Source organism: Xenopus tropicalis, chromosome 5 (assembly GCF_000004195.4).
Source record: "Xenopus tropicalis strain Nigerian chromosome 5, UCB_Xtro_10.0, whole genome shotgun sequence".
NCBI classification, from domain to species: domain Eukaryota; kingdom Metazoa; phylum Chordata; class Amphibia; order Anura; family Pipidae; genus Xenopus; species Xenopus tropicalis.
In genome coordinates, this window is record NC_030681.2 from 78960800 (window position 1) to 78988436 (window position 27637).

Consider the following 27637-nt stretch of genomic DNA (forward strand, 5'->3'; position numbering starts at 1 on the left):
ATTTATTTTATGTTTATCTTTTGTCATAAAGGCATATTTAAAGAAACATTTATACACAATATATTGTACTGTTTTATGTAGTGGGATATGGTACTCTCACTTACTGATGTTATCAGGGTGGGTATTAGTGACATTTGTGTTGGATTTTATTGGAATCTATTACTTAGCAAACACTGTGGTGTGTTTTACTGTATAGCCCTGAGAGAAGTCTCTTATATAAGATTTGTTAGACTGAGTTGTTTAAAGGGATATAATCCTAAAAAGTTTTTCTTCAGTGAATAAAAGTGATTTGTAAGTAACCTCAGACAAAACATGTATAGTTACTTTTCCATCTTCCATAAGAATGGTCTAAATCTACAAGCCAAGCTTGAAAGATACTAACAAAGTTAAGTTTTAAGTGATACTGACACTATTTATAATTACAGGTATGGGATCTGTTATCCGGAAACTCGTTATCCAGAAAGCTCAGCATTAATCTCCCATAGACTCCAATTTAAGCAAATAATTCAAATTTTTATAAATGATTTCTTTTATCTCTGTAAAAATAAAACAGTACCTTGTACTTGACCCTAATTAAAATATAATTAATCCTTATTGGAGGCAAAACCTTTCTATAGGGTTTATTTAATGATGATTTTTTAGGTATGGTGATTCAAATTAAGGAAAAGATCCCTTATGTGGAAAACCCAGGTCCCAAGCATTCTGGATGATAGATTCTATACTTGCAGTGTAGAATCTATTATCCAGAATGCTTAGGACCTGTGTTGTCTTTTTTGTTCATTTTCGTTTAAGTGACTTAGTAGTTAAAAAAAAAAAACTTACTGTTACCTAGGCCTAGCAGCCTTCTACATACACCACAAGGTTGTCCCCTTTTCAAATGTTGGAAATGCTGGGCGGGGCTATCGCAACAATTAAAATCTTGATCTCTTCCTTCCTTACATAGTAGTGAAATTGTGTAACATGTAGTGCTTACAGGAGCTAGAGGTTCAGCATAGTTGTACTAACTGTCTTTCTTGTATCAGGTTACATGATTGATGACTTCTATACTTGTGATAGACTATTGGGAATGGAATTGCTTCAACACAGCGGACAGTCTCTATTTCAGACAAAATGTGTTGATTTCTATATGAAACGGTGCTCATTATGTTCTATTACCAGTGATTAGGAACTGACTGGAGCTGAAAAGTTGTTTTCCTTTTGCTGCATGTCGTATCTGCTACAGTTTTTTTTTAATCTGTGTATGTTGGTACATTAATATGTTTGTGCTTCACTTCCGCAAGATTAAACCTTAGTTCTTATTTGTAACATTCTATCAAGGTGTTGATATATTTTCTGATTTTAAAGACTGGCGAACATTGACAGTTTTCTTTTTGTTTTTGACACGAGGGAAGGAAAGAGGTTTAGCTGAGGCACAATCAACTACTATAATTCAAAAAAATGCAACTCTAAAAATATTCAGTTTTTTTTAAAGGGGCAATGTAAACTTATGTTTAGCACAGTGTTTCTCAACCTTCCTAATGCCGCGGCCCTTTAATACAGTTCCTCATGTTGTGGTGATACCCAACCATAAAATTATTCCTAAGACCATTGAAATATGTGTTTTTTGGTGGTCTTAGGGCACCCACTGTGAAAGATTGAGAACTGCTGGTTTGGTGTAAGCGATAAATATCCGTGTACAAAGGTATGTAACTTAATGTCAACAGAATAAAGATACATTCATTAACAATCCCAAGTGTGTGTCTCTTTTTGCTTTCTTATTTTTGAACATTGATGTATACTATTATAGATACAAAAAAGTCATGAGTTCTAAGGGAAAATAGGGCTTTAGATTGCAATGTCTGGGGTCAAGTATTTGTATGATCCCAGACCTCTGTATATTACATATTGTAAAAAATGTGCTGCGATTGTTGCCTTACCCAAACAAGCTGGCGTGTGAATAACAAGTATACCCTTGGCAAAACTGTGAGGCATCTGACTTATACTTATACTTTCTTGCTTGTACATGGGCAGTTGGTTTTCTGTAACATGCCTAAGATCTCTGTTAAATGTACTCCCTTTTTTAGTAGTATAAATATGCATTCATGCAGAATAAATAATTGCAGGCAGAGCTTTTATTAATTGGGGTTTGTGCTGGCATATTGGTAATAGCCCAATTTTTGCCTGCACCTGCCTGGTTTATATAATGCCGATCAAATTGAGTGCATCTGTATATTCATAATATATGGAACAGTTGGGATGGGATAAATTGGGGTCATATACTGTATTGGGGGATATGCTTAAGAGTTATATAACCCATTTATTGGGTGCTTTATCAATGGTCGAGTTTGATTTATTTTCTTGATTCTAGTTTTTTTGATTGCGAGTTTCTATAGCAGTCAATGGGAGTTGTCATAGGAAAGTTAAGCCATATTCTCAAACTTGAGTTTTTAGAGCTCGTAACTCGAAGAATTTGAGATGTTTGAGTTTTTTATTCAAACCAGTTTTCCTTATTAATAGAAAAACAAACTCGATTTCACAAACTCGAAAACTGATAAATAAGCCCATAACTTTTTTTTTGGGGGGGGTGAGTTATTCTTTAATCGTCTTTTGATTATGTGGATTACCAAATAGCCACTTTTTATGTACATTTTTGGCTTTGTGGAACCGATGTTATATGGAACAGTGAAGGGCTGTAATAAATTATCACTGATGGAGATGGCAGAAGGCAGCAAATGATCTTCAGATGGCTTTCTTCTCCCTGCAGCAAATAATACCACTCATATTCATTCTAAAACAGATGGAGTTGCCTGGAGGAATTTTGATTACCACATTCAGCATTTATTTGTATATTGCCTTCCCTGTTCCCACATGAACAGACAGCAATGGTCTGTCATCTTTTATTTGCCCACAAAAGCTTTGACACGTACATACATGAAACAGTTAACAATGGATAATTTGTCAGAGAGAATTAACTTCTTTTACTGTGTGAAGGCGGGCGGGCAGGGCAGGTAGTGAGTGTGACATGAGGAACAGTGTGCACTTCCCGAGGTCTCCAGAGGACCAGTGCTGTTGACTACAATTACCACCAATGCTCTGGGATTCTGGAGATGTTCTGATGTACCTTTGTACCAGTGAATGGTCAACTAAAAAAAATTATGAATAAATGTATGGCTGAAGATTTGATCCTTTCTTATAAGGAGGCTGCAACTTGTTGTGACAGTGGGAGTGATTTGCTTTATCAGGACTTTTTTTATTGGCTATTATTTATCTGTACTCGGTGGATATATAAGGACTGTGTATGTGTTTTTGAAAAGTCTTTTATTGGTATTTAGACTTTGTATGTATCTTGAAGAGTTTTTAAAGGGCCTTCTACTAACTCTTAACACTAATCCATTTGCAACCCTTTATTTTTTTTCTTTATAAACAGTTCTGTTAATAAGGATTAGCACAATATAAACTGAATCATCTTGCTAGGGCTGCTTCTATAAGACCAACAACATTTAATCAGAAGCAGATGCAGAGCTTAAAATATGAAACTTATTGGAACTTGTGAAATGTGAAAAAAGTGGCCCCCTTGTGCCCCGTGCCCCCCACAACTGTGGGGACTTCTTCCTATATAGTTACGCCACTGATTAACACCACACTAAAAATAAAAATGTTCAACTGCATAAATACATCCAATGCATTCTGCATCAATCTATATTTCTGCCTCTAAATTATACATGCACTGAGACTATTTGTACCACTCTTGTTTAAATAAAAGTAATTTTCCCTAAATATTTTGTTTTAAACATCCTAAAATGATTTATTGCTTTTATTATAGGTTGTGGAGATTGTATCTAGTGCCATAGGTGACATGGTAAAAGGAGTATACTATGAAAATTCGTATATGCCAGAGGTAAGTTTGCTTACATTTAATATAATTTTACAAGCTATAAATCACAAAAACAAAGTGTTGTATGCTCTCACCTGCCAGGGGGACAAAAGCAGCTACACTCCATCAGTTGGCAGACCAAATTAGTTGCTTCCAGAGAGTTTAAGAAGATTAAGGCAACCATTACATTTTGGAGATCTTCATTTACCAATGAAAGAGAAGCAACTTATTATTAGAGCAACAGAGTAGTGAATTTAGAAAAAAAATTACCAAACATGTCTTCCTTGGTATCTGCAATCCCAAAAATGACTTGAGCCACAAGTAAAACACATTGCTTGTGGTGATCTGGCTTACACCCGTGACAGACGGGGAGATTAGTCGCCCGCGACAAATATCCCTTGTCGCAGGCGACTAATCTCCCCTATATGACATCCCACCGGCTAGAATGTAAATTGTCGTGGGATGGCATACCTGGCATGCCTTGAGAGGAAATTTCGGCGCCACAATGGAGATTTGTCACGCGGCGACTAATCTCCCTGTCTGCAATGGCCCTTAATTGCAGAAAAAAACATAGGGCGGCAATTTCCTGTGATGCCACGAGTAATCTGTATTCTTTTGGCAATCTTAATGTTATTCTTTGGCAAATCACTTTCAGGAGATTTGTCTTTGGTGGTAGCACAGATTTACCTGTGGGCAACAAATCTTACCGTGTGCCATTACCCTCAAACTGCTCTAGAAATTTTGTAAAGCTTGCACACTGTGTAGAAAATGAAAACATCAGCACAGAACTCAGAATTATTATTTATAAAGTGTCAATAAATGCGTATATACTATGTATTGAATATACAGATTTATGTGCAAAAACGAACAATGATCAGTACAAGATGTCAAAACGTCCCATACTTACGTTTTTAAAGTCAATACAAACCAAGAGAAAACACTTAACAAAACATGTTTTGAAAGCATCAATGTATGTTGGAGCATTAATAATAGAAGGCTGCATACATCAAACATATAAACTATACACAAAAATCTTTTTCAAGTTCCATATATTTTGCTTTCCGACAGCTGAGGTCTTACCTGTAACTTGATTGTCTAAAGCAGTGGTTCTCAACCTTCCTAATGCCATAACAGTTTAATACAGTTCTTCATGTTGTGGTGACCCCCAACCATAAAATTATTCCTAACACATATTTCCGATGGTCTTAGGTGACCCCTGTGAAAGGGTCGTTCGACCCCCAAAGGGGTCCCGACCCACAGGATGAGAACCTCTGGTCTAAAGTTAATCTTCCCAAGGTTTGAACTTTATTTTACAGCATGGGCTCTTTAATAAATTATTATAGGTTTCTGGATATAATAAAAATGCTGTATTCCTGATACTATGCTACTGTTGCCAATTTTATCATCATAACCTTGTAACTAAAATCCCTGTTTTGAAAATATTCGCACATGCACACAAACTAAATGGCTAGTGAAACTGGACCAATTGATCAATCCTCTCTCTTTTGTATGCTCTGTCCAGATCTTTTGTATAATTTGTGCAGATCAGTTCTACTTCCATTCTACTTGTATATTTTACTTAGCCTTGGAGTAATCCCATAAACTCCTTTATGGGATATGTTTCCTTTTCCTTATTTCTTCTGAATCCTGGGGCTGGCGCATGCACTGTAGAGTGAAAAAGCGGACTTTTTTTTGTTAAAGTTCAGCTTTTCACATGGGCAGTTGGAGCAAAGATAGAAGAAGGAAGAGGAGACACTCGCAGGTACCTCCGTTTTATTATAACAGGAGCACCAGCCCGGGTAAAAGGTAAGCGATTGAAGTTACTGGGGGGGTGGTGGGGTCTAACATTTTGCCCCCCCCCCCGTGACGTAGCCTTTCCTTCTCCTTTAAAAACAATACTGTCATGTTTTTTTTTCAAAACTCATAAGTGAATTGAGCTTCTCCAGCAGGATCCTGCATTGAATCTGTTTTTCAGAAACACAAAGATTTTTTTTATATTTAATTTTGACATTTCACGTGGGGCTAGCCATATTCTTAATTTCCCAGGGTGCCACAGCTCTGTGATCTGTGCTCTGATAAACTTCAGTCACACCTTACTTCTGAGCAGCAAGTAGGCATGATATCCCCCCTCCCAGCAATCTTTCAGCAGAACAATGGGAAGTTAGCAAGATAGCAGCTCCAAGTAGATATCAGAATAGCACTCAATAGTAAGAAATCCAAGTCCGGCTTGGGACTCCTCCAGTTACATGGGAATAGGAGAAACAATAGGTTACCTGAAAGCAGTTCTAATGTGTAGCGCTGGCTCCTTCTGAAAGCTCAGAATCACGCACAATGCACTAAGATGGCTGCCTGCACACCAATATTACAGCTAAAAACAATACATTTGTTGGTTCAGGAATAACATTTTAAATGGTAGAGTGAATTATTTGCTATGTAAACAGTGTAATTTAGAAATAAAAAGTACACCATAAAAATCATGACAGAATCCCTTTAATGTTAATGTTAGCAGAAGGATTTTATATGCTATCTTTTACTTACCAGGCAGCCATGACAGGGATTTTACCAGTGAATGAACAGGTTCCCTCTTATGGCTTTGTAAAACTTTACTTGAGGTACATTAGAACAAACTGAAATTGTCTGAATCCTTTATGCTCCCGTCAGTGAGTAAAGGTCCCCATACATGGGCCGATTATAGCTGCCTATATCGGTCCCTTGGACCGATTCGGCAGCTTATCTGCCTGTGTAGGGGCAGAACCAAGGGGCCTGGCCGACCGATATCTGGCCTGAAATTGGCCAGATATCGATTGGCCAGGTTAGAAAATCCAGTCGGATCGGGGACCGCATTGGCTCATTGATGCGGTCCCCGAACCGACTGCCCCATTGCCGTCTGTAGAATTCGATCGTTTGGCCCCAGGGCGACATCGCCAAGCGAGCGGATCTACAGGTGATGGTGCTCAGCACTGTTCAGTAGCAGCGCTCTATCATCCTACCAATAAGTAAGGCATTTGACTGCTCACAGTAGCTGAATGTATTCTGCTGAATTGATACAAGTATTTGGTTTTATAAATGTTTCAATTCATTAATTGACAGCCAGGAAAGTTTTGCTGTATCCGACCGCTGGGAATCCTTTGGAATTCACCAGTTCAGTATACAGGATACAAGTTAAATCATTTTGGATTTGTATAACTGGCAACTGTTTCTGAAACACTTCTGTTACAGAACTTTTTGATGAGTTACTCTACTTGTTGGCCAAGCACCATATCCAGCTATATCAGTTCATCATAATGAATTGAATGAATCTGTAATCAGTTGAAATTGCTCCTGTTAGAAACACTGCAAATGGCATAAATGTTGCCAGTTATACAGAGAATGTAGCTGAGATATGGTTAGAAATGCAGACATTTCTTTTCCCAAGACTTGATAAACTTGAGACATAATATTGGTTGAGTACTGCATAACACAAAAATTGCTTCATTTACCCCAATCATCATATTGCCTTGTGCCTAATAGAGTATGAAATCCAGTAACAAGGTCTTATTATGACTGTCTCATTGGAAGTGATGAGATGCTGAAATAAATGTCTGTTTGAGGCTTTTCTGGTACAGTCACTAGTAATAGCAATGCAAGGGAAGATAAAAAATATTTAATGCCTGACAGTGAAAAAGATTACTAGATAATTCATGGAAGACTTCATGCAATAAATAGACTAAACTTAGTAGTTAGGTTATTTCAAATTTTTGTATGTATTGCAAAAGTATTCCAAAAGATCAGTGGAGGATAAGGGAAATACAAACTAACTTATTATGTTGGGTTGAAAACCCAACCTACTGTTCTTCGACTTCAGCTTATTCCTCCGCTTTTTCTTCTTCTTCTTAGTGCCCCCCCATTTTCTAAACGCTACTCCTCCTACAGTTTTAGGGGTACAACACCCAAACTCGCCACACTTCTTCGCCCTATAGTCGAGCAGGTTGCTTGTGCTTTTCTAAGTGATCCCGCCCCCGTCTTTTTGTGGCGCCGCTCTGAACACCCCAATTTTCCTATTGTCTTTTCCAGAGAAGAGACAGCTACACCCCCCGAATTGGATACATTGAATAACACAATCAGGGGGCCACCCTGAATGAAACATCTACATTTGTTGGATGTCCCAAAGTGGGAGGGGCCAACAACAGCCAATCAAATTTCACCCATTGACTTTGGGGAAATTGAAACTGCTGCCAATCTTACAGCTTTGAGGCTACACTCCCCAAACTTAAATCACATACTCATGGGGTCAGCCTGAATGAAAATATCATGATTGTTGGATGCCCAAAAGTGGACCAATCAGAACTTACCTATTGACTTGGTGGAAATTCAACCTGCTGCCATTCTCACAGTAATAACACTAGGGTCCCCAAATTTTGCAGAGTTAGGCACCAGGTAACTGCAGTTCAAGGTTATCAAAAGTGGATGGAGCCACCAAGAGTCAAAATCAGATTTTACCTATTGACTTTCAATAGGGAAATTCAACCTGCTGCCTTTTTCACAGTATTAAAACCAGGGTCCCCAAACTTTTCACAGTTGGTCACCAACAGCCAGATTCACCTATTGAATTTTATTGGTTTGATGCCAGGGTTCCCAAACTTAGCACAGTCAGTCACTTGGTGACTACATACTCAAGGTTAGAAAAAGTGGGCGGGGCCGCCAAAAGCCAATCACATTTTTTTCATTGTTTTCAGTGGGGAAATTTTAACTGCTGCCATTCTCACATGTTTAATGTCAGGGTTCCCAAACTTTGCGCAGTTTGTCACTGGATGACTATGTTCCAAGTTTAGAAAAGTGGGCGGTGCCAACAACAGCTAATCAGATTTTTACCTATAGACTTCATACATTTAAACTGCTGCCATGCTTTAAATATTAATACTAAGGTCCCCAAACTTTGCAGAGCTAGTCAGTCACCAGGTAACTGCAGTTCAGATTTAGAAAAAGTGGATGGAACCACCAACAGCCAATCAGATTTCACCTATTAAATTTTTTTGGTTTAAATTTAAAATGCTGCCTTTCTCACACTGTTTATGTCAGGTCTCCCAAACTTTGCAGTCAGTCACTGGCTGACTACATATTCAGGGTTAGAAAAAGTGGGTGGAGCCACCAACAGCCAATCATTGGTTTATATTTAAACTGGTGCCATTGTTTAAGTATTAATTCCAGGGTTGTTAAACTTTCCAAAGGTATTTCCTGGGTATTTGTGGTTCAAAGTTAGAAAAAGTGGGCAGAGACACCAACAGCCAATCACATTTACTGTAAAATGCTGTCAATCCCACAATTTTTATGCCTGAGTCCCCAAACTTTGCAGAGTTGGTCACTGGGGGACTCCAGTTCAAAAATGGGAAAAGTGGGTTGGGCCACTAACAGCCAATCAGATTTCATCCATTAACTATTAATCCTAGGGTCCTTAAACTTTGCAGAGTTAGTCACTGGGTAACTGCAGTTCCAGGTTAGAAAAAGTGGACAAAGCCACCAACAGCCAATCAGATGTCACTCGTTGACTTTCAGTGGGGAAATTTAAGTTGCTGCCATTCAGACACTATTAAAACCAGGGTCCCCAAACTTTGCACAGTGGTTTTTACTATATAACTGAGGTCCAAGGTTAGAAAAAGTGGGCGGAACCAACAACAGATCAGATTTCATTCAGTGACTTCACGTTTTTTAAACATGAAGTTTGTTCTCAAACTTCCCTTTCTAGTTAAAAGATTGTGTTATTTATGGGTGGGAGGTCTTCTTTGCAATATTGCTCTTTTTTGTTTCTTTTCTTGTATTGGTCTGCAGTTATGGCATATGTTATCTTTAACGGATAATATGAGTTATTACCATACTTTTAAAGTTATTCTTTATAGGGCGAGAGCTGTATGCTTTATACATAGCAGAACTGTAAAAGATGGTCACATGTTTCACTGTAAAGGCAGTTATGTATGACACAATAGTTAGCTAATTGTTTACTCAGATTTTAATTGATATTTTGATTTATATTTTTGCAGCATTTTACACAATGAGTTTAATCTTCAGTTCCTGCTTCAGTCTAATTTTTCTGTATCAGACACATTTGTCTCATAAACTGGACAGTTTCATCAGGAGCTATTAGAACTTACTTACACATAGAACATACAGGGTTTATACGAATAACAGTACAGGTTGCCAAATATACCCTAGCTATAATATTTTTATTTAGATGATTCAAAATTAGTTTTTGCCACCTACTTCTATAAATAGGGGTTTTCATTGCCAACAACATTTGGCCATGTTTGGTTGAGTTTGCCCCCGGTGACATTATAGCACACACCTTAGGTTAGTAGCCAATCTACAGAAGGTTCTTGTGAGAGAATTATCATATTACAGAAGTGCTGTATGACCAGATAAAAAGCAGGGCCTTTTTGCAATGATCAGAAAAAGCCAACTGAAGTTTTCAGCCCATAATCTGAGCTGTTCCCATTTTCAGTTGCTGTATAGGAGTTTAGATATATCCACTACAATAGTTGTAACTGGCCCCACTTCAGCCAGAACACTTTTTATAAAGGCAATTTTAAAGTTAGATCTTTATAATGAATTCTGGTTTTATTAGTCTGGCGTCCTCACCAGTACTTGGGGGTAGGAGGTTCAAACTTTGTAGTTCAGATATTGATATCACATCCTATTCTGTCTGAAATTCCAAAGCCGCCATTGAAGAACTTTCCTTACCTTTCCTGAATTAAAAGCCTGTTTGTGCCTGGTGTATTTTGATATGATGCATAGTTGCTACAAAAGATATAGTTTCTTTTCAAATCAGTCTCATATTTTCTGAACCCTCCTCTGCCCTGTAACTTTGCACCCTTTGGCACGTGGTCAAGTTAGAAAGATTAGAGTCTGCTGAAGGAATTTGATTTAGTTTCTGGTTCTGATTTCTAGAAAGATGATACTTCATGAATAAGATGAGCTTAAATTTCATTCATTTCTTAGGATATCATGTGTAGCATTTTCTGTGCTGTGCTTTGGTACAATATAACGTGCTTAGTGTAGTCTAATAGAAATGTGGTTGTTGTTAAATCAAACCATGCTAAAAACGTTAATATGTAGATGGGATGTTTGCTTATTTGAGCTTAACTTAGTTGCCAGTAACTTAAAACGTTGTGGCACAGAGGGAACCATTACTGCCTTGCAGTGCTGGGTTTCTGGGTTTGATTTTTAAAAGGACTATATCTGCATGGAATTTACATCCAAATTTGCTTGTGTTTCTTCTGAGAGCTCTGGTTTTCCCCCACTGGCCAAAAAACATACTGGTTAGTTAATTGGCTTGTGTTAAAATATACCCCTGTGTGTCATCCTACTTTGCTTTCTACATTCAAAACTGGAACAGGAACTAAACATCCTCCTTTGAAGTAGAACTAGAGGTAAAATGGGGGGGGGGGGGGTTAGGCTTCCCAATGTATGATTGTTCAGAAAATACCTAGATGGCCCAGAAAAAGTAAGAATATGGTGTTATGGGGCTCAGAAGAAAGTTTTTCTTAAGCCATTGCACTTTTTTTAAAAACATGGAGCACCACCCTGCAGTAGCAAGTTTTCCATTAGAATCTCTAGAGGGAATCCAGAATCATCCAGTGATTTTACTTTTAGTTCAGGTTGCAGGTTCAAGCTTGACCCCTTAAAATGCTGCACCCACCTGTATTGTAAGAAAGTTTTTTTCTACTTTTTATTTTATTTTACTTTTGTGGGGGTGCCTTATAATATAGTATGGCATACGTGTACAAGAAGGCAGTTGTATTAAGAGTTGAAGGATGATGGAGACGTTGTCTGGAAGGTGTTATAAATGATTGCCATCTCGGGGACAAAAATTTAGTATTTAGGCCAGTATTCGCATTAACTCTCTCACCACCCCAGCCTTTGCGTTATCCAGGGGCACAAGGCGGGGGTGCCTGCTATCTCCCCTGCTCTTTGCCATAGCCATAGAACCCTTTGCCCAGGCAGTACGGGCACACCCGCAGATCACAGGATTTGAGTAACCTGTCTTTACTGAAAAAGTGCAACTCTATGTCAATGACACTTTAGTGTACCTAGGGGCCAGAGGCCCCTCCTTGACTGCACTGATTGAACTCACCCAGGGGTTTGGTAGGATTTCAGGGCTACAAACCAGCACTGCTAAATCGGTACTCTTTCTGGTGGACAAGCAACAACCCAACGAACCCCTTGATACATGCCTGGGCGTACAGATAGCTCTCCCGATATCACAATACCATAACCTCAATATAGAGAACCTCTTCCAGTGGGCACAAAATAGATTTAAAGCCTGGGAAACATTACCAGTGGGACCAGCGGGGAGAATCCAACTGATTAAAATGTTTCTGCTACCAAAGGTCCTGTATGCGCTATGGCATTCCCCTGTATACATCCCCAAAAAGGTATTTACCCAGCTGAACTCATTGCTTAGCAAATTTATCTGGGGCACTTCCAGACCCTGACTACACTTAACTACTCTCATGAAACCCAGAGATGGGGGGGGACTGGCACTCCCAGACATGTACAGTCATGGCCAAAATTGTTGGCACCCCAGAAATTTTTCCAGAAAATTAAGTATTTCTCTCAGAAAAGTATTGCAGCAACACATGTTTTGCTATACACATGTTTATTCCCTTTGTGTGTATTGGAACAGAACAAAAAAGGGAGGAAAAAAAACAAATTGGACATAATGTCACACAAAACTCCAAAAATGGGCTGCACTAAATTATTGGCACCCATAACTTAATATTTGGTTGCACACCCTTTGGAAAAAATAACTGAAATCAGTTGCTTCCTATAACCATCAATAAGCTTCTTACACCTCTCACCGGGAATTTTGGACCACTCTTCCTTTGCAAACTGCTCCAGGTCTCTCTTATTGGAAGGGCACCTTTTCCCAACAGCAATTTTAAGATCTCTCCACAGATGTTCAATGGGATTTAGATCTGGACTCATTGCTGGCCACTTCAGAACTTTCCAGTGCTTTGTTGCCATCCATTTCTGGGTGCTTTTTGACGTATGTTTGGGGTCATTGTCCTGCTGGAAGGCCCAAGATCTCGGATGCAAACCCAGCTTTCTGACACTGGGCTCTACAGTGAGACCCAAAATCCTTTGGTAATCCTCCGATTTCATGATGCCTTGCACAAATTCAAGGCACCCAGTGCCAGAGGCAGCAAAACAACCCCAAAACATCATTGAACCTCCACCATATTTCACTGTAGGTACTGTGTTCTTTTCTTTGTAGGCCTCATTCCGTTTTTGATAACCAGTAGAACAATGTGCTTTACCAAAAAGCTCTATCTTGGTCTCATCTGTCCACAAGACATTTTCCCAGAAGGATTGTGGCTTACTCAAGTACATTTTGGCAAACTGTAGTCTTGCTTTTTTATGTCTCTGTGTCAGCAGTGGGGTCCTCCTGGGTCTTCTTCCATAGTGTTTCATTTAAATGTCGACGGATAGTTCGTGCTGACACTGATGCTCCCTTAGCCTGCAGGACAGCTTGAATTTCCACCATCCGGACTATCCTGCGTTGCAACCTTTCATCCACACCCAGGAAGATTAGCTACAGTGCCGTGGGTTGCAAACTTCTTGATAATGTTGCACACTGTGGACAAAGGCAAATCTAGATCTCTGGAGATGGACTTGTAACCTTGAGATTGTTGATATTTTTCCACAATTTTGGTTCTCAAGTCCTCAGACAGTTCTCTTCTCCTCTTTCTGCTGTCCATGCTTAGTGTGGCACACACAGACACACAATGCAAAGACTAAGTGAATTTCTCTCCTTTTTATCTGCTTTCAGGTGTGATTTTTATATTGCCCACACCTGTTACTTGCCCCAGGTGAGTTTAAAGGAGGATCACATGTTTGAAACAATCTTATTTATCCACAATTTTGAAAGGGTGCCAATAATTTTGTCCAGCCCATTTTTGGAGTTGTGTGACATTATGTCCAATTTGCTTTTTTTCCTCCCTTTTTTGTTCTGTTCCAATACACACAAAGGGAATAAACATGTGTATAGCAAAACATGTGTTACTGCAATACGTTTCTGTGAGAAATACTTGATTTTCTGGAAAAATTTCTGGGGTGCCAACAATTTTGGCCATGACTGTATATCTATTATGTGGCTGCTCAGTTAGCACATTTCTCCCCTATAATCCATTCGGACATCTCCTCCCCACTACACCAACTGTGGGCTTTGGTATCTGGCAAACAGGTATCCCCCTGGCCCTCTCTATTGACCAAAAAACTACCAAGGAATGCCTCATCTATACTGGCACTCCAAAACTGAATACTCCAGGCTGGGCATAAGTTAATTAAACTGGAACAATACCCACCCCAGACTGCCCTCTGGCACAATCTAGATTTCCCTCAACTGGCATCATATAACCCTCCTAGAATCTGGTGCACACTCAATCTCACCACGATTGGAGATGTCTGGGCTGATAACCAAGTCATACCCCTGCAACAACTATGGCAGGCAGCTCCCTCCCACGCAATGGTTAACACACTATAAATTGTCAAGGGCCCTTACCTCAATCTGCTCGCTCCAACATCACGGTAGCCAACTCTCCAATAATAGACACTCTACTAATACCAGTCCACAAGGGCAAGATCTCGAGCGTGTACAAACAACTGTACAAACCACAGCATTTAGACCCTGAACTGCGAGCATGTGATGCCTGCGAGGGCGAGTTGGGTGCTCTCCTTGATGTTCAGTGGGAATGGATACTTACCACCCCAAAGCTGGTTTCATTCGCATATAGGCATAGCTTGTTACAATTGTACCTAATTCACAGAGCTTATTATACTGTACAAAGACTGTATGCTATGAAAGTATTGACCTCACCTCTATGCCTGAGATGTGGCTCCAAGGCTACTACACTAGTACACACTCTGTGGAGTTGCCTGAGTCTAAAACAATACTGGGAAGAAATAACAGGGTGGCTTACAGCTGCAATTCCGGGCTGGGGCAAGGGTACTGCTAGAAACAGCTTACTAACAGTGGACTTAAATGAAAACCTTGACAGCCATACAAAAATGTTTATTTTGAAAGCCATGTTCCACGCCAGGAGAATACTCACCTTGCACTGGAAGGACCGTATACCCCCAAAATCGCAAAAATGGAAAAAGGCCATGGACGAAACTGCAGCTCTAGGACAGACTATACTGGACAAAAGAGGGAAAATTCTCACCTTTATGTAAATTTGGCGTCACTGGACAGACTGCCTCGGCTCCCCAGTCCCCTTCCCCCCAGGAGATCACCCATTGATAACAACCCCTCCCCCGTAAAGCCTCCACAGCTCCCAACCCCTACAGGACTCTCAGGTTTTGGACCTTTATTAGTACCAACACACAATTTATGCCAATGTTGTTTTTGATTATCTTGTTGTTCAATAAAGATATTGGTTGGTAAAAAAAAAAAAAAGATGGGCAAGTCGTTGTTACGTTATGTAAAAGTTTTTGGGGTACCTTGTAATGCTGTTCTGGAGTCTTACGGAGTAGAAGGGCTTAAGGGGAGGTTTTAGAAAAAGATTTGGCTATGCAGCCTGAGCTATTGTGTGATAAGTAACAAGTCAAATCCATACCCCCGATCATAAGCTGAGGTGGAAATAATGATATATTCACTCTTAAATTTTTTGTTAAACTAATACAAAGGAAAAATAAAAATTACAGTGGCAAGCATGCGGTTTGGTGTGCCATAGCCACTGTGAGGAAATAGGTGTATTCGCAAAGCCTGCTTCATGTGTAGTTAGCAAAAGGTCATTTGACAATAACATAATGTCTGCAACAGAGTGTGTACTGTTAACTTTAAAACTGCACATACAATTATTTATTTTATGTTTTACAGAACACCTTTACAGATGTTAATGGCATATCTAACTGGATGGAGAACATTTTCCTTAGTCATGGTTCACTGCTAGCCAAGAGTTGTCAATCTGCAATGCTATTGGCACATCATGATTCAGAGATTTCGTCAAGGGCTTTCCAATATGGAAAACATATGTCTATCAGTTACAAGGTCTGTATACGGGGTAAAGTGTTTCCATAGTTTCTCTCTCATACCTTTTCTCCTTTTAGATTGTAAGCTCTTTGAACATTTTAACTCATCATAATATCTGCAAAACAGCCTAAACTTTTAACCCGTAAGCTGTTGCTGTTTTACTACAGTTAGTACAAAACTACAGTTTCTCAGAATTTCTTTAATTATAAAGGAGTCTATAAATCTTAGACACCAGTTCTCGGACCAAAAATGCAGCCTACTTGTGGATGAAAGGGAATCTGTCTTGGGAAAACATATTTTTTCCAAAACACATCAGTTAATAGCACTCCTCAAGCAAAATCCTGCATTGAAATCCATTTTTCAAAAGAGCAAAAGATTTTCTTATATTTAATTTTGAAATGTGACATGGGGCTAGCCATTAACTAACTTTTCCAGGGTGCCACAAACATGTGGTTTGATAAACTTCAGTCACACTTTACTGTAAGTTGGAGTGGTATCACCCCCTCCCTTTCTCCCCCAGCAGATGATAATAGGATAACTGCTCCCTTATACCTGCATAGCTAAAAATGTTCCCATGCCCCGTCTAATATTAGACATGATGGCTCACCCAAGTCATGACTCTTCCAGTTACATGGGAGTAGGAGAAACAATAGTTTGCCTGAAAGCAGTTCTAATGTGTAGTGCTGGCTCCTTCTGAAAGCTCAGACTCAGGTACAGTGCACTGAGATGGCGCATACACACCAATATTACAGCTAAAAAATACATTTGTTGGTTTAAGAATAAAGCTTTAAATGGTAGAGTGAATTATTTGTAATGTACACAATGTAATTTAGTAATAAAAACTACACCATAAAAATCATGACGGAATCCCTTTAAAATACATATGTGTTTTGCAGATCAAGAAATTTAGACTGCTCTTTTGGTGTCTTTACTACGATAGCACTTAGCAGCAGCATGGAAGTCATAATGAACCGTAAACAGAGGAGGTTCGGAATAGAAAGATAAGGAAGTAAAACCAAGAAAAATTTCAAGGCCTCAAAATCAATCCTTTTTTTTTTTTTAAATAGTTGATAGAGTCAGTAATCTGATAACTAGATACATTCAGTTGCAGGCCAAAAAATCCAAACGCCATACAAACTAAAACATCAATATCAATTGAAAAGTTTAAAAAATTGAAAAGCTTACATATGGTCATTCTAAAAACGAATTGAAATTTAAAAAGTGGGACAGTAGAGCTGTAATAGGGTTCTGTGGTTCGTATAACAGCCTGCATTGTTTATAGCTATATCTCTTGGGTAAGAACAGAATATACTAAACAGACTTTTAATAGATACAAAGTGAATTATTCTATTTACAGCCCTTTGTCTGCCACAGAATATGGTATCTATGGCATTGCCTGTCAATGACATAACTGCTGAGTGTTGTAGTTTCTATGTTATGTATTCAATGCTATGGCAAAAGTGCTTTCGCTTAGTAATATTCACCTCTAAATCGGGCAAGTGTTTCTTCTCACGGGCTCTGTTTGCACTGCAGTGATTTTAAGTTAAAGTGAAACCGTTTGTCCCAATTCTTGTTGTGTAAGGTAATGGAGCAGAGCAGATTTTAATTCCATAATTTATGAGTGATTTTATGTACAGGGGCACTCTAGTGATGTGTTCCCTAATGTTTTCAAATTCTGCCCAGGAGCAACTTAAACTCCTCCATGTGTCTGGGTGTTTGTGTTATGTTGCCAACACAAAATGTGCAACCTTAAGAGATGAAGCAGGTGCTTTGGACCCTGTGGTATAATATGAGGCACAAAACTCAAATTTATCCCAACAGAATTTGATTGGGATGTGGCCAAGATGCAGAAAATTGTCTACAGTTAAATCCTTCACTATAATTATGATTTATGCCATTTTGCTTAGTGTACACTAGACAATCCAGTTTAAATATAATTGCAAGCATTTTATGAAATGGAAAGCGACATTGCCACTGGGTGGATGCACCGGTTGATGTAAATAATGGGGTATGTGTTAGGAAAGTTTGTCTAGCTGCCAGAATTTCATGCTGATCCAGGGGCTTGTTGCAGGTGGGGCTGCCACACAGCTGAACATCTCTAGATGTGTCTAAATCAGTGCCAGCAGTATGATTTGCTAAATGGAATGCACACATTTTTCCCTACATGGGAGATCTTGATGTACATACAGCTCCTTATCAATGGGAGCAGCCATGTTTTCTCTGATGAGGTAACCTAATTTAAAACTTGTCATGGAATGGGGATCCCTGTTGGCAAGATGTTTCATGAAGAATTTTGGAATGTTTGCTTTAAGTTAAGTAACAACTGCTAAAAAAATTCCTCTCATAGTAGTAATGTCGTTTACCTAATGACACAAAAATCCTCCACTATATTTGGGCTATTTTCTGTGGCTCAGCCCCCTTTATAACTCATATTAAGTTTACACAATCTATGAGAATATCAATGCAGTGTCACCTGACTATAGATTAAAGTAGTATCCAGTACAATTTACAAACATAAGCCCCTTCACCAATAAGGGGGAATCAACCAAAGTTCAGTACCTCTGCTTTAATGTGTAGACTGTTCTGGTACCTGACCTTTATTTATTTATCCTTTAGCTAAGTTCAGACCTCCAGCCATTCATCAATAGAAAATACAGTGATTCGTTGTTTAGCCTGAATTCTGCTCCAGTGGTTCTTCACCAGGAATTTATTGGAACAGAAGCCTGGATGGAGCAGATCAAAGAGGTAAACACATTTATTTTTCTTATTTACATAATGCAGTGCAGATATGGAGCAAATTAATAAACATTTATAACATTGCAGGGCCTTTTTTTTTTTTTTTTGGCATTAACTACTCCAGTTCATTGTTCTTCCGCCAACTAAGTCTTCCTACTATAAAAGACATAGGGCTACAGGGCACTGCAAGCAATGCAGCAGATCTTTGCCTTTAAAGCCTTGCATTTTATCAGGGATTTACTTGTTCCAAAAATTATATTCATATTTAAGAGGTTTTTTTTTTGTTAGGCCTTCTATGTGTGACTTTTTTTTTTAATTTGCAAGCCTTTTAAAGAAGCTCTTAAGGGCTTAACACGCTACAATGGATCATTAATCTCGAGTCTTGTTAGACTATAGCTCAGGTGTACTTATTTGTAAGAATTGCAGGACTGCTGTTAGTCTCAACTCACTATTCCCCCCCTCACCATTTTGTGCATGGTAGCATTATTTGTATTTAGAAAAGGCTTTGCTTGCAGTGATGACAAATAAAGAAAAGAGCATGGAGCTGGGAAATAAGGAAATTTAGAACGTTTCCTGGGCAATGGTACATCATATTGGTGCTGCAAATCATGAATTTAAAGCTAAACATTAGCATTACACATCTACCAACACTGAAAAATAAGGACTACTTGGGCCATGTGCCTTGCTCATGTCTAGGTACCTCACTTTAATAAATGCATCCTGCTTTGCAGTGTTGCTTTATTTTGCCTTTTTTTTAATTGAAGTGAATACAGTAAAGCCAAACACATGGCACAAAAAATGCATTGCTGTTAAATGTGATAAAGTTTGTGATAATTGAGGAGAGTAGGCATTGGTTTTCTATTCACTTTCAGGGAAACTCTACCTCTTTTTGGGTCCAGTTTTTGGAACTGACCCTCTAAAACTGTGATGGTGTTATGCAGTGCAAAAAGCCTCAGTTGTAAGCAGATTACCTCACCCTTCAGGTAATTGTGATAGCCTGAATTTGAAAACAGGGTTAATATTGGTTAATAATTGTTAAAATTATGCAGGACAATTTTAAAGGAGAAGGAAAGGCTAGTAAAGAGTTAATCTCAAAGCTGCAGGCATACCTTCAGTTCTCTCAATAGTGCCCTTAAGTCTCCCCAAATTTCACCTGTTCAGAAGATCTGAAGCCAAACAGGAAGAAAAAACGCTGAGCTGTGTAAAGAAAGTTCCCATAATGCCTCACTTCTGCACAGACACCCAGACCAAGTGAACATGCTCAGTTAATAAGATTATGAGTCAGCTTCCTGATGATTGGCTCAGATCCACATTCCTAAGGGGGGGGAGTGAGTTCTTGAGGGAGGGGGGAGCAGGAGAGAGCAGAGAGCAGAAAGCTGCGTGTCTCTGGCACAGGAATTACAGACACAAGAAATCTTTTTTCAGAGAAGTCAGTGCAGCGTTTCTGTGAGTGCTTTTTACCTGTCTTTCTCCTTTAAGCAAACATGTCACATAATATAGTCATTTTTCTGGAGGTACAGTTATGGGATGTGAAACCCGTTATGAAGAAAGTTCCAAATTACAGGATGGCCATCTCCCATAGCCTCCACTATATGCAAATAATTCTAATTTTTAAAATTGCTTTTCCTTTTTTTTCTGTAATAATAAAACAGGACCTTTTACTTCATCCCAACTAAGATGTAATTAATCCTTATTGGGGCCAAAACAATCCTATTGGGTTTATTAAAAGATTAAATTATTTTTCAGTAGGCTTAAGGCAGGGATCCTCAACCTTTTTTACTCAAGAGACACACTTGGATGTAAATAGGTGCTGGTGAGCCACACAAGCATGAAAAAAGTTGTTTGAGGATGCCAATAAGGGCTATTTGGTAGCCCCATGTGGACTGCTAGTCTGCAGGAGGCTCTGCTTGGAGTAAAACTTTGTGTCCATGCTTCAAAACTTGCCTCCAACCAGAGATTTAAACATTTGCCTACTTTTGGGACACTGGGAGCTACATTGAAGGGGTAGTGAGCAACATATTGGGGATCACTGGCTTAAAGTATGGAGATCCAAATTATGAATAGACCCCTTAACCAGAACACACAAGGTCCTGAGCATTCTGGAAAACAGGTCTAATACCTGTATTAGTGGAAACAGTAGAAAAGGAATAAGGCGGAGCACTGGGTTCTCTCTCAATAAAAGCACTTCTTTATTATTTCCATTATTAAAAGCATAACAGAGAGCCTTTCTTAACGCGTTTCATGGCAACATGCCACTTCCTCAGAAGCATGTATTTCCCAGTATTGGTATATGAACCCCAATACATTTAGGTTGAGTTTGGGATTATATTTAGGTTTGAGGGTAAGGTTATTTTGTTAAGAGTAAAATTAGACATGTAAAAGAAAAGTCCTACAAGACACAATTATTTTATTTCTGTAAATAATAAATTCTTACAGTAGTTGCCTATGAATCCAAAAAGTCTTGCAGGGTTGTCAGTAGTGCTCTTGGGATCTCATTAGCAAATAAACATGAAAGAGCAAAAGTCAGGAGTTTTCTGTTACAAAATGATTTACTGATGTTCTACAACATGATGATTGTGGAGATGTTGATTTTTTATGTGTGTGTGTCTCTTTCTTTCTTTCTTTCTCTCCCATATAAATAAATGAGGCTGCACACTTTTCATCAGCAAACATTATAAACATAAAATTAATGAAACTTTCATATCTTCATACAAGTATAGGGCTACACATTTGGGTAACTTCCATCCTCATGCTTTGTAATAGCAGCCCCTTGCAGGGTAAAATGTTACAGTACCATGTTTAAACAGTGCCAAAAAGGACACAATATTGAGTAAAGTCATTCTGCAGCATTGTCAGTGTAAATTGAAGCATAAGGTAGAAATGTATATGAAGCACCTAGCCAATACATTGCAAAACCACATTGCAGTTGTGCGTAGCCGGTGTGGTACAAATTTGCATTACTTTTGCAAGCTGCTGTATATACCCTATACACTGCATAATGAACTTCTACTAACAAAACTATCAAAAGAGTGTAAAAGGAGGGGATTGTATACAGGGAAAATAAATACCTACCTTGAGGACCAAACATAGAGTAACTTCAGTCTCCCTGTTTAGCTCAAGAAATAAAAATTATATATATTTTTTTGTTACAAAACAGTAGGCTAAAGTATGTTTAGCATAAGCTCTATTCATTGACCTCATGTTGAACAAGGGGTTATACTGCCCCTTCAAACAAAGCAATTTTTGTTAACTGCTTGTTTTCTAAATAATGTTTGCATGCCTGAAAGGCAAACATAAGCAAGCAGAGTCAGAAGTTAATTGCATAGTAGCCTATGGGTTTGGTAAAGTGTAGATGGTGTGCATTTAAAAAAGATTGGTTGGTTGAGGTTGTGAGAATTAGGTAAAATACACAATAAGATGACTACAGTGTGAATAAGGTTACTAGGGTTATGGATATGAGGGGAAAAAAAGATCGTCAAAAAGCACTGGTGCGAGTATCTGCTAACTTAGGTAAAATATCCTGAATTCTATATAACTAGCTATTTCTACTTTATTTCTTTGTTTTTATTTAAAAATACAGTAGCATTTGTAGCTGTGATTTTCTGTGCGCAGGTACAATTCCTTCATACAGCCTTAGGTATAATTAATAGAAGCTGAAGTGGTAGGTGATGGGCAGCTAGTGGATGCAAGCAGAGTACAGACCTTGAGCCATGAACAAACAAGAGTGAAATTTCATCATTTTGAGGTTACACATAACAAAGCTAGTGACTTTCAGAGTGAGAATGCTAAATTTAGTTCCAGCCACTGGGGTGGGCTGCTGAGCTCCCAGGATGACACTGGTATGCCAGATAAGTTGAGAATACTTGTCTGCGTTAGCATCTTGTGCTAGTGACTATCTGCCTTGAACAGAGCTCAGTAAAGATGAAGTTTAATGCTGTTTTTCACTGGCAAGCGTGAAAAGCTCCTTTAGTGGGTTATGCTGGTTTGCTGCAAAAGTGCACACACTTATATTTGCTGAAGCGACATATGCCACATTTGTACACAAGTCATGCAATATATAGACCCCATTTATCAGCTAAAACTTAGTTCATGCAGTCTGTGGTCAACAAATAAATTACAGGGATGTGACATAATTGCCAATGTGAATTTTTTTATGTGCAGAGAAACATGGACAATTTTGGGAGGAGAAAAGGCAAAATTGCCTTGAAACTATTAACTACGTTGTTATACCACTGATTTCAGCTCTTGGGCTTGTTTGCTTATCCTAAGAGAAGCGTTGATTGACATTTCGTAGCACATGGCTCAGCCAGTTATTGGGTTCAATAGAATTCTGCGTGAATTGTACTTACTAAGGAGTGACCGTGTAATGTCCATATAAGAAAACATGACACATCCCAACATAGGCCCTTAGGCTTATCCCTAGTTGAGCTCAGTTTTGCCATATTTAGGACTGAATTTGTTTTAAAACATCAGGTCAGTGACATGACCCACAGGAAACAGGAATACATGTCTTATTTGTGGAACGAAGCAAAGTGCATTCTATTCAGATGTATTTTCAGAAATATCTAAGCTTAATGTGAGCTTAATGTGGAAATTTGAGAACTCCTGCTTCTTTACCCAAATTTTTTAGAGAGCCTCACACAACACAGAACCCCCTAATATACCTATTGCTGTAATTTGTTCCATCAAAAACTATAAATAAATACCATTTTATACACTGAAATCCAGCTGCAAATCAGTTTTTCTCTTTCTGCATCATTAAAAGCCTGGCAGGGGAGGAGGGACTAAAACACTGATGTTACAAATTGTAACCACTTCTCCACAGCTTACAGACTGCATGCAGGAACTACATAACCCACAATGCATTGCACTGTGATGTTCCTTTTTGCAACACACTCCCGTTTGGAATAGAGCCTGCTGTCTGGTTGCAATGTTTCAGACTGGAGTGAAGGCAAGTAAAAATAAAATATCACCATAAAAAAAATAAGGGTCACTTTAGTAGTGATTCATCTGCAATACAACAAAAATGTCTTTTAGGTGAACTTCTCTTTATTCAGCTGCTTAAACTGACCCAGAATACCATTGGTACATATTCATTAATTAACCAAACCCAATCTTGTGTTTTTGTCTTCCTAGGCTCAACTGAAAGACAACTTGATTGACCGCATAAAGGTGAGGGCAGTTCTTGTGTGTTAAAGCAGTAAGACTGACGTTTTGTTTTTTCTGTTGGACAGTTAGTAAATCTCTCTAGGCAACAACAGATGCCTGAAGATTAGTTTCAAATAATAGCAGCTACTTATATCATGTAAGCTTTTGTATTAATCTATTGTATTGCCTCAGACCTTGTAGATTTAATTACTACCATACTGTAATTTCTGTATAAAGATTTGGTGCCTTTATATGTATAATCTAATGTGTTTGATATCACCTGGCTGAGAGGAACATTTAAAGGGGTTGTTTACCTTTATTTCTGGTACCAACTGAACTGAAAAAAAAGACTTCCAATTGCATCTGTGTTTTTTTTTTTTTGCTGTTTTTGGTCAGTTTTTTAAAAAATTTAAACTTTAACGTTCATCTCTCTGGTGTTTCAGTCTGGCAGCTCCATAACCCAAGTGCAGAACCTGAACTGTTACAGTTTGATACATTAGTCGATTCATTTCTCAGCAGCATCTGTGGATTGTTAGCAATTATTTTCTAGTTGATTAATTCACAATACATATTGCTTTTCTTATTTTGATTTGTATAATACATTACCACTTGGTGAATTTGTCTCTTTTTTGCTTCTGTAAAAAAAGTATAACAACCCTTTTACCACTAGCCATCCCTGTATCATTATGTATCCATGTACATACTGTATACACGGCTAACAATCATGCAAGTTTCTAGGAAACATTCTCATCATGTATATCTAAAAACATAACCTACTTGCATATCTACATTTACCTTTATAAAGGCCATCCCTCTACCAGAAACCCCATTAAGCCACAAGAGCATTAGTATGCTTGTGGATTCAATGTTGCCAGTCCAGTTTATTCCAAAAGTGTTCATTTAGGTTGAAGTGAGGGCTCTGTAAAGGCCAGTTAAATTCTTCTACCTGAATCTCTGCAAACCAGTCCTGTATGACCCTTACTTTGTGCACAGCGGGCATTGTTGGGCAAAAACAGGAAAACTGCTGTCACAAAGTAGGAAGCACAGATTTGTCAGATGTCTTTGTGTGATGTAGTGGCACCTGTTTTGTCGGTGATGTCTGTGGCTTAAATAGGCAAAACAACCGGCACAAAAGACTTGATGCAACCAGGGATAACCCTGTGTGTTTCCATGCGGAATTAAACACACAGGATTATCCCTGGTTGCATCAAGCCCATTGTGCCAGTTGTTTTGTCTGTGTAACGCAAGGGGGTGCTTTCCCCGATACTGTGCACTGGGCTGCTACTGGAATGGAGGGGACAGGGGGTGAACTTGTTCTTACTTGTAGCCTAAACAGCCAATTCCACTAATTAAAAGGGGCATCCACATACTTATATGCGAATAAAATATACCAAGAACTCAAAAAAAAAAAAAAAAAAAATCAAGGGAGATCCCCATTCTTTAAGTGCTACTTTTCCTTCTTAAGCAAATTTTAAGTTTATCAGCTGCTCTTTGTTAGCTCTAGAGAAAATATAAATAGAAGATAAAAAACAGTTGAAAAGGCAGGCATAAATCAGCAGAGTCAATAGGAACCAATAAGAACTTCCATCTATTTAGTTAATGCTTCTCTGTGTCAATATTTAAAATTCTAATATCTATTAGATTTTATATACTGTATTCTAAATTGTGAGAAGTGTTGGCTAATAATCATTTAATGCAGGAATTCTTTTAGAAAGTTCCCAGAATCCTCAGCCTTTGTATTTGTATTTCATAACTGCTGTGGGTTGGAAATATCAGATTTCAGGGCTCCTGATTTTATTTAAAGTAGGTATCATTTTATGTTTCTCAGGGAGGTGGGAGGGACTGGATACTAAAGCAGGGGTTAATCTTGAACCTGTATAATCTGCCTGCTTCACACTCTATATACAGGTTAGAAGCAAATGGAAAACATGACTGGGGTATTCTCCAGAAAGGCATCAGTCATTATCATTAGCACTCTCCCCCACTGTTAGAGACCACAGAGAATTTAGAGGCAGTGGGGGTGGTATTACTTCATGTCAACTGATGGAAGTTGAAGGAAGGAATAAAAGGATCTATAAAGAATCATGGAGTATGGAAAATAGCATTCCTAATATTAGTGAAGGTTGAGTGAGCCTCCAGCAGACAGACAAGAACACGTTCATAATAATCATAATAGTGCCAGCGCATCTTGTCGGTTGCTGATCCATATTGCAGCTTCGGTTTTCTTCAAGGTGAGCTTTACGATGCACTCCATTGTGAACAAGACTACTTAAGAACCAGCTGTCAGAAAAAAGAAAAGCCAATAGGAAAGGTAGTGATTTAGCTCTGCATCTACTGAATTAGTCCATGAACTTCCCTGGGAAAAAAAAAAAAGCTGTCTCATGTTCTTTAACCATGACATGATTTTACCCTCTTAGCAGCCATTAGCATTTGGCATTTTTGTGCAGATAGCCTGTACTAGGCATGGGACAACTCCTGTAATATTCTAATCACCCTGCTGTCATATTAAGAGCTGCATGTCTGATCATGGCCGATAATTAGTATTTTTTTTTTTTTTGTGTGTGTGTGTGTGTGTTTCTCGACAGTTGCAAAAGGCAATCAAGGCTGGCAAAGGTGTGACTTCTGCTACTGACCTGTGTTGTTACCATGGAGACAAAGCTCTGGAGGCCCTGCAGTGTTTTCCTGCCTCTGAGGCCAGATCTGCCTTGGAAAACATTATTTACGCTGTGACTAGATTTTCCTGACACTACACTGCATCGGAGACTCCTGCTTATGTTTTTACGTTAATCATCTGGAAACTGACGGCTGCAGAGCCTAGAACTGTCACTGCTTGGCCCATTGTTCCTTTTCATCCTTTGCTATTCTCGCTTATCACAATCTACAGTGGGCTTGAAACCTTTTTTTTTTTTTTTTTTTTAATTGCTAAGGACAAAAATAGAAAGTGAGGGGAAAAAAAAGGTCAAACAGTTTTCTCTTGTCATGCCAGAAGCACACTTGAGGCTGCACCAGTAGAAATAATTAATGAGGTTTGCTTCTGTGACCTCAGCAAATGGCCAGGAAATAAGTCCTTATTGATTGGACATAGCCAGGAGTGGCGCCAGTGTGGTGGCCTGTGGTTTTCCTGCTCCTAGGAGGACATAAGGGGTGTGATTCTGCAGGTGTCAGTAGGAAATCTCTTCTCCGAGCCTGACAAAATCAAGAGTTTATTTCATTATAGACTTCGCATCAAGGACACTCCTAATTTATAGGAAACCTGGAAGCAACCGCGTTCAGAATCAGCATCAGCAATCGGGTTTTAATGTTTTTTTATGTTCTGCACATTCAAGTCACTCTCACTCTGCATAAAACAAAAGATATTTACATTTGTTATATACCTATATGTGTAATATATATATATAATCAATTCAAATGGTGTCCGCACTCCAAGGCTCAATATTCTGCGGGGTGCATAGCCAAAATTATGTATATATAGAAAATAATCATCTATTATTCCAATGCTTTATCAAAAATTTATTGAAAATATATTGTTAAAACCGACGTTTCGGTCCTCATTAGGACCTTTCTCAAGGATAAAAAACAATTTTTTATCCTTGAGAAAGGTCCTAATTTATATTAGAGTTCTCAGGACTGCACTCCTAATAAAATCCATCATGCCTGGAAGCGACTGTTTTTGTCAAATAAAATGAAATGCTATTAATGACAATGTAATCAAGTGCTACATTTTGACTTTATAGCTTTATAGCTAATCTGATTACAACAGCAGATAAAGCTGTATACACCCAATTTTCCTCAAAGGCATTTAATATTTATTTTTTCATCTCTTTCTAATCGTTTTAAATGGGTATTGATACTTAAGAAGTAATAAAATCATATAATTATCTTTTATTTTATTTGAT

General features: G+C 38.5%; 1 protein-coding gene across 1 annotated transcript in view; it reads left to right on the forward strand.

Moving 5' to 3' along the window:
- pdss2 (decaprenyl diphosphate synthase subunit 2) overlaps positions 1-27626 on the forward strand; it is a 114501-nt gene extending 86875 nt beyond the window's left edge. Inside the window, 5 exon segments of the mRNA NM_001008169.1 lie at positions 3803-3877; positions 15705-15875; positions 18474-18602; positions 23730-23765; positions 26327-27626. Of these exon segments, the coding sequence (NP_001008170.1) occupies positions 3803-3877; positions 15705-15875; positions 18474-18602; positions 23730-23765; positions 26327-26485 (570 nt within the window). The 3' untranslated portion in view covers positions 26486-27626.
- The last annotated feature ends 11 nt before the right edge of the window (positions 27627-27637 follow it).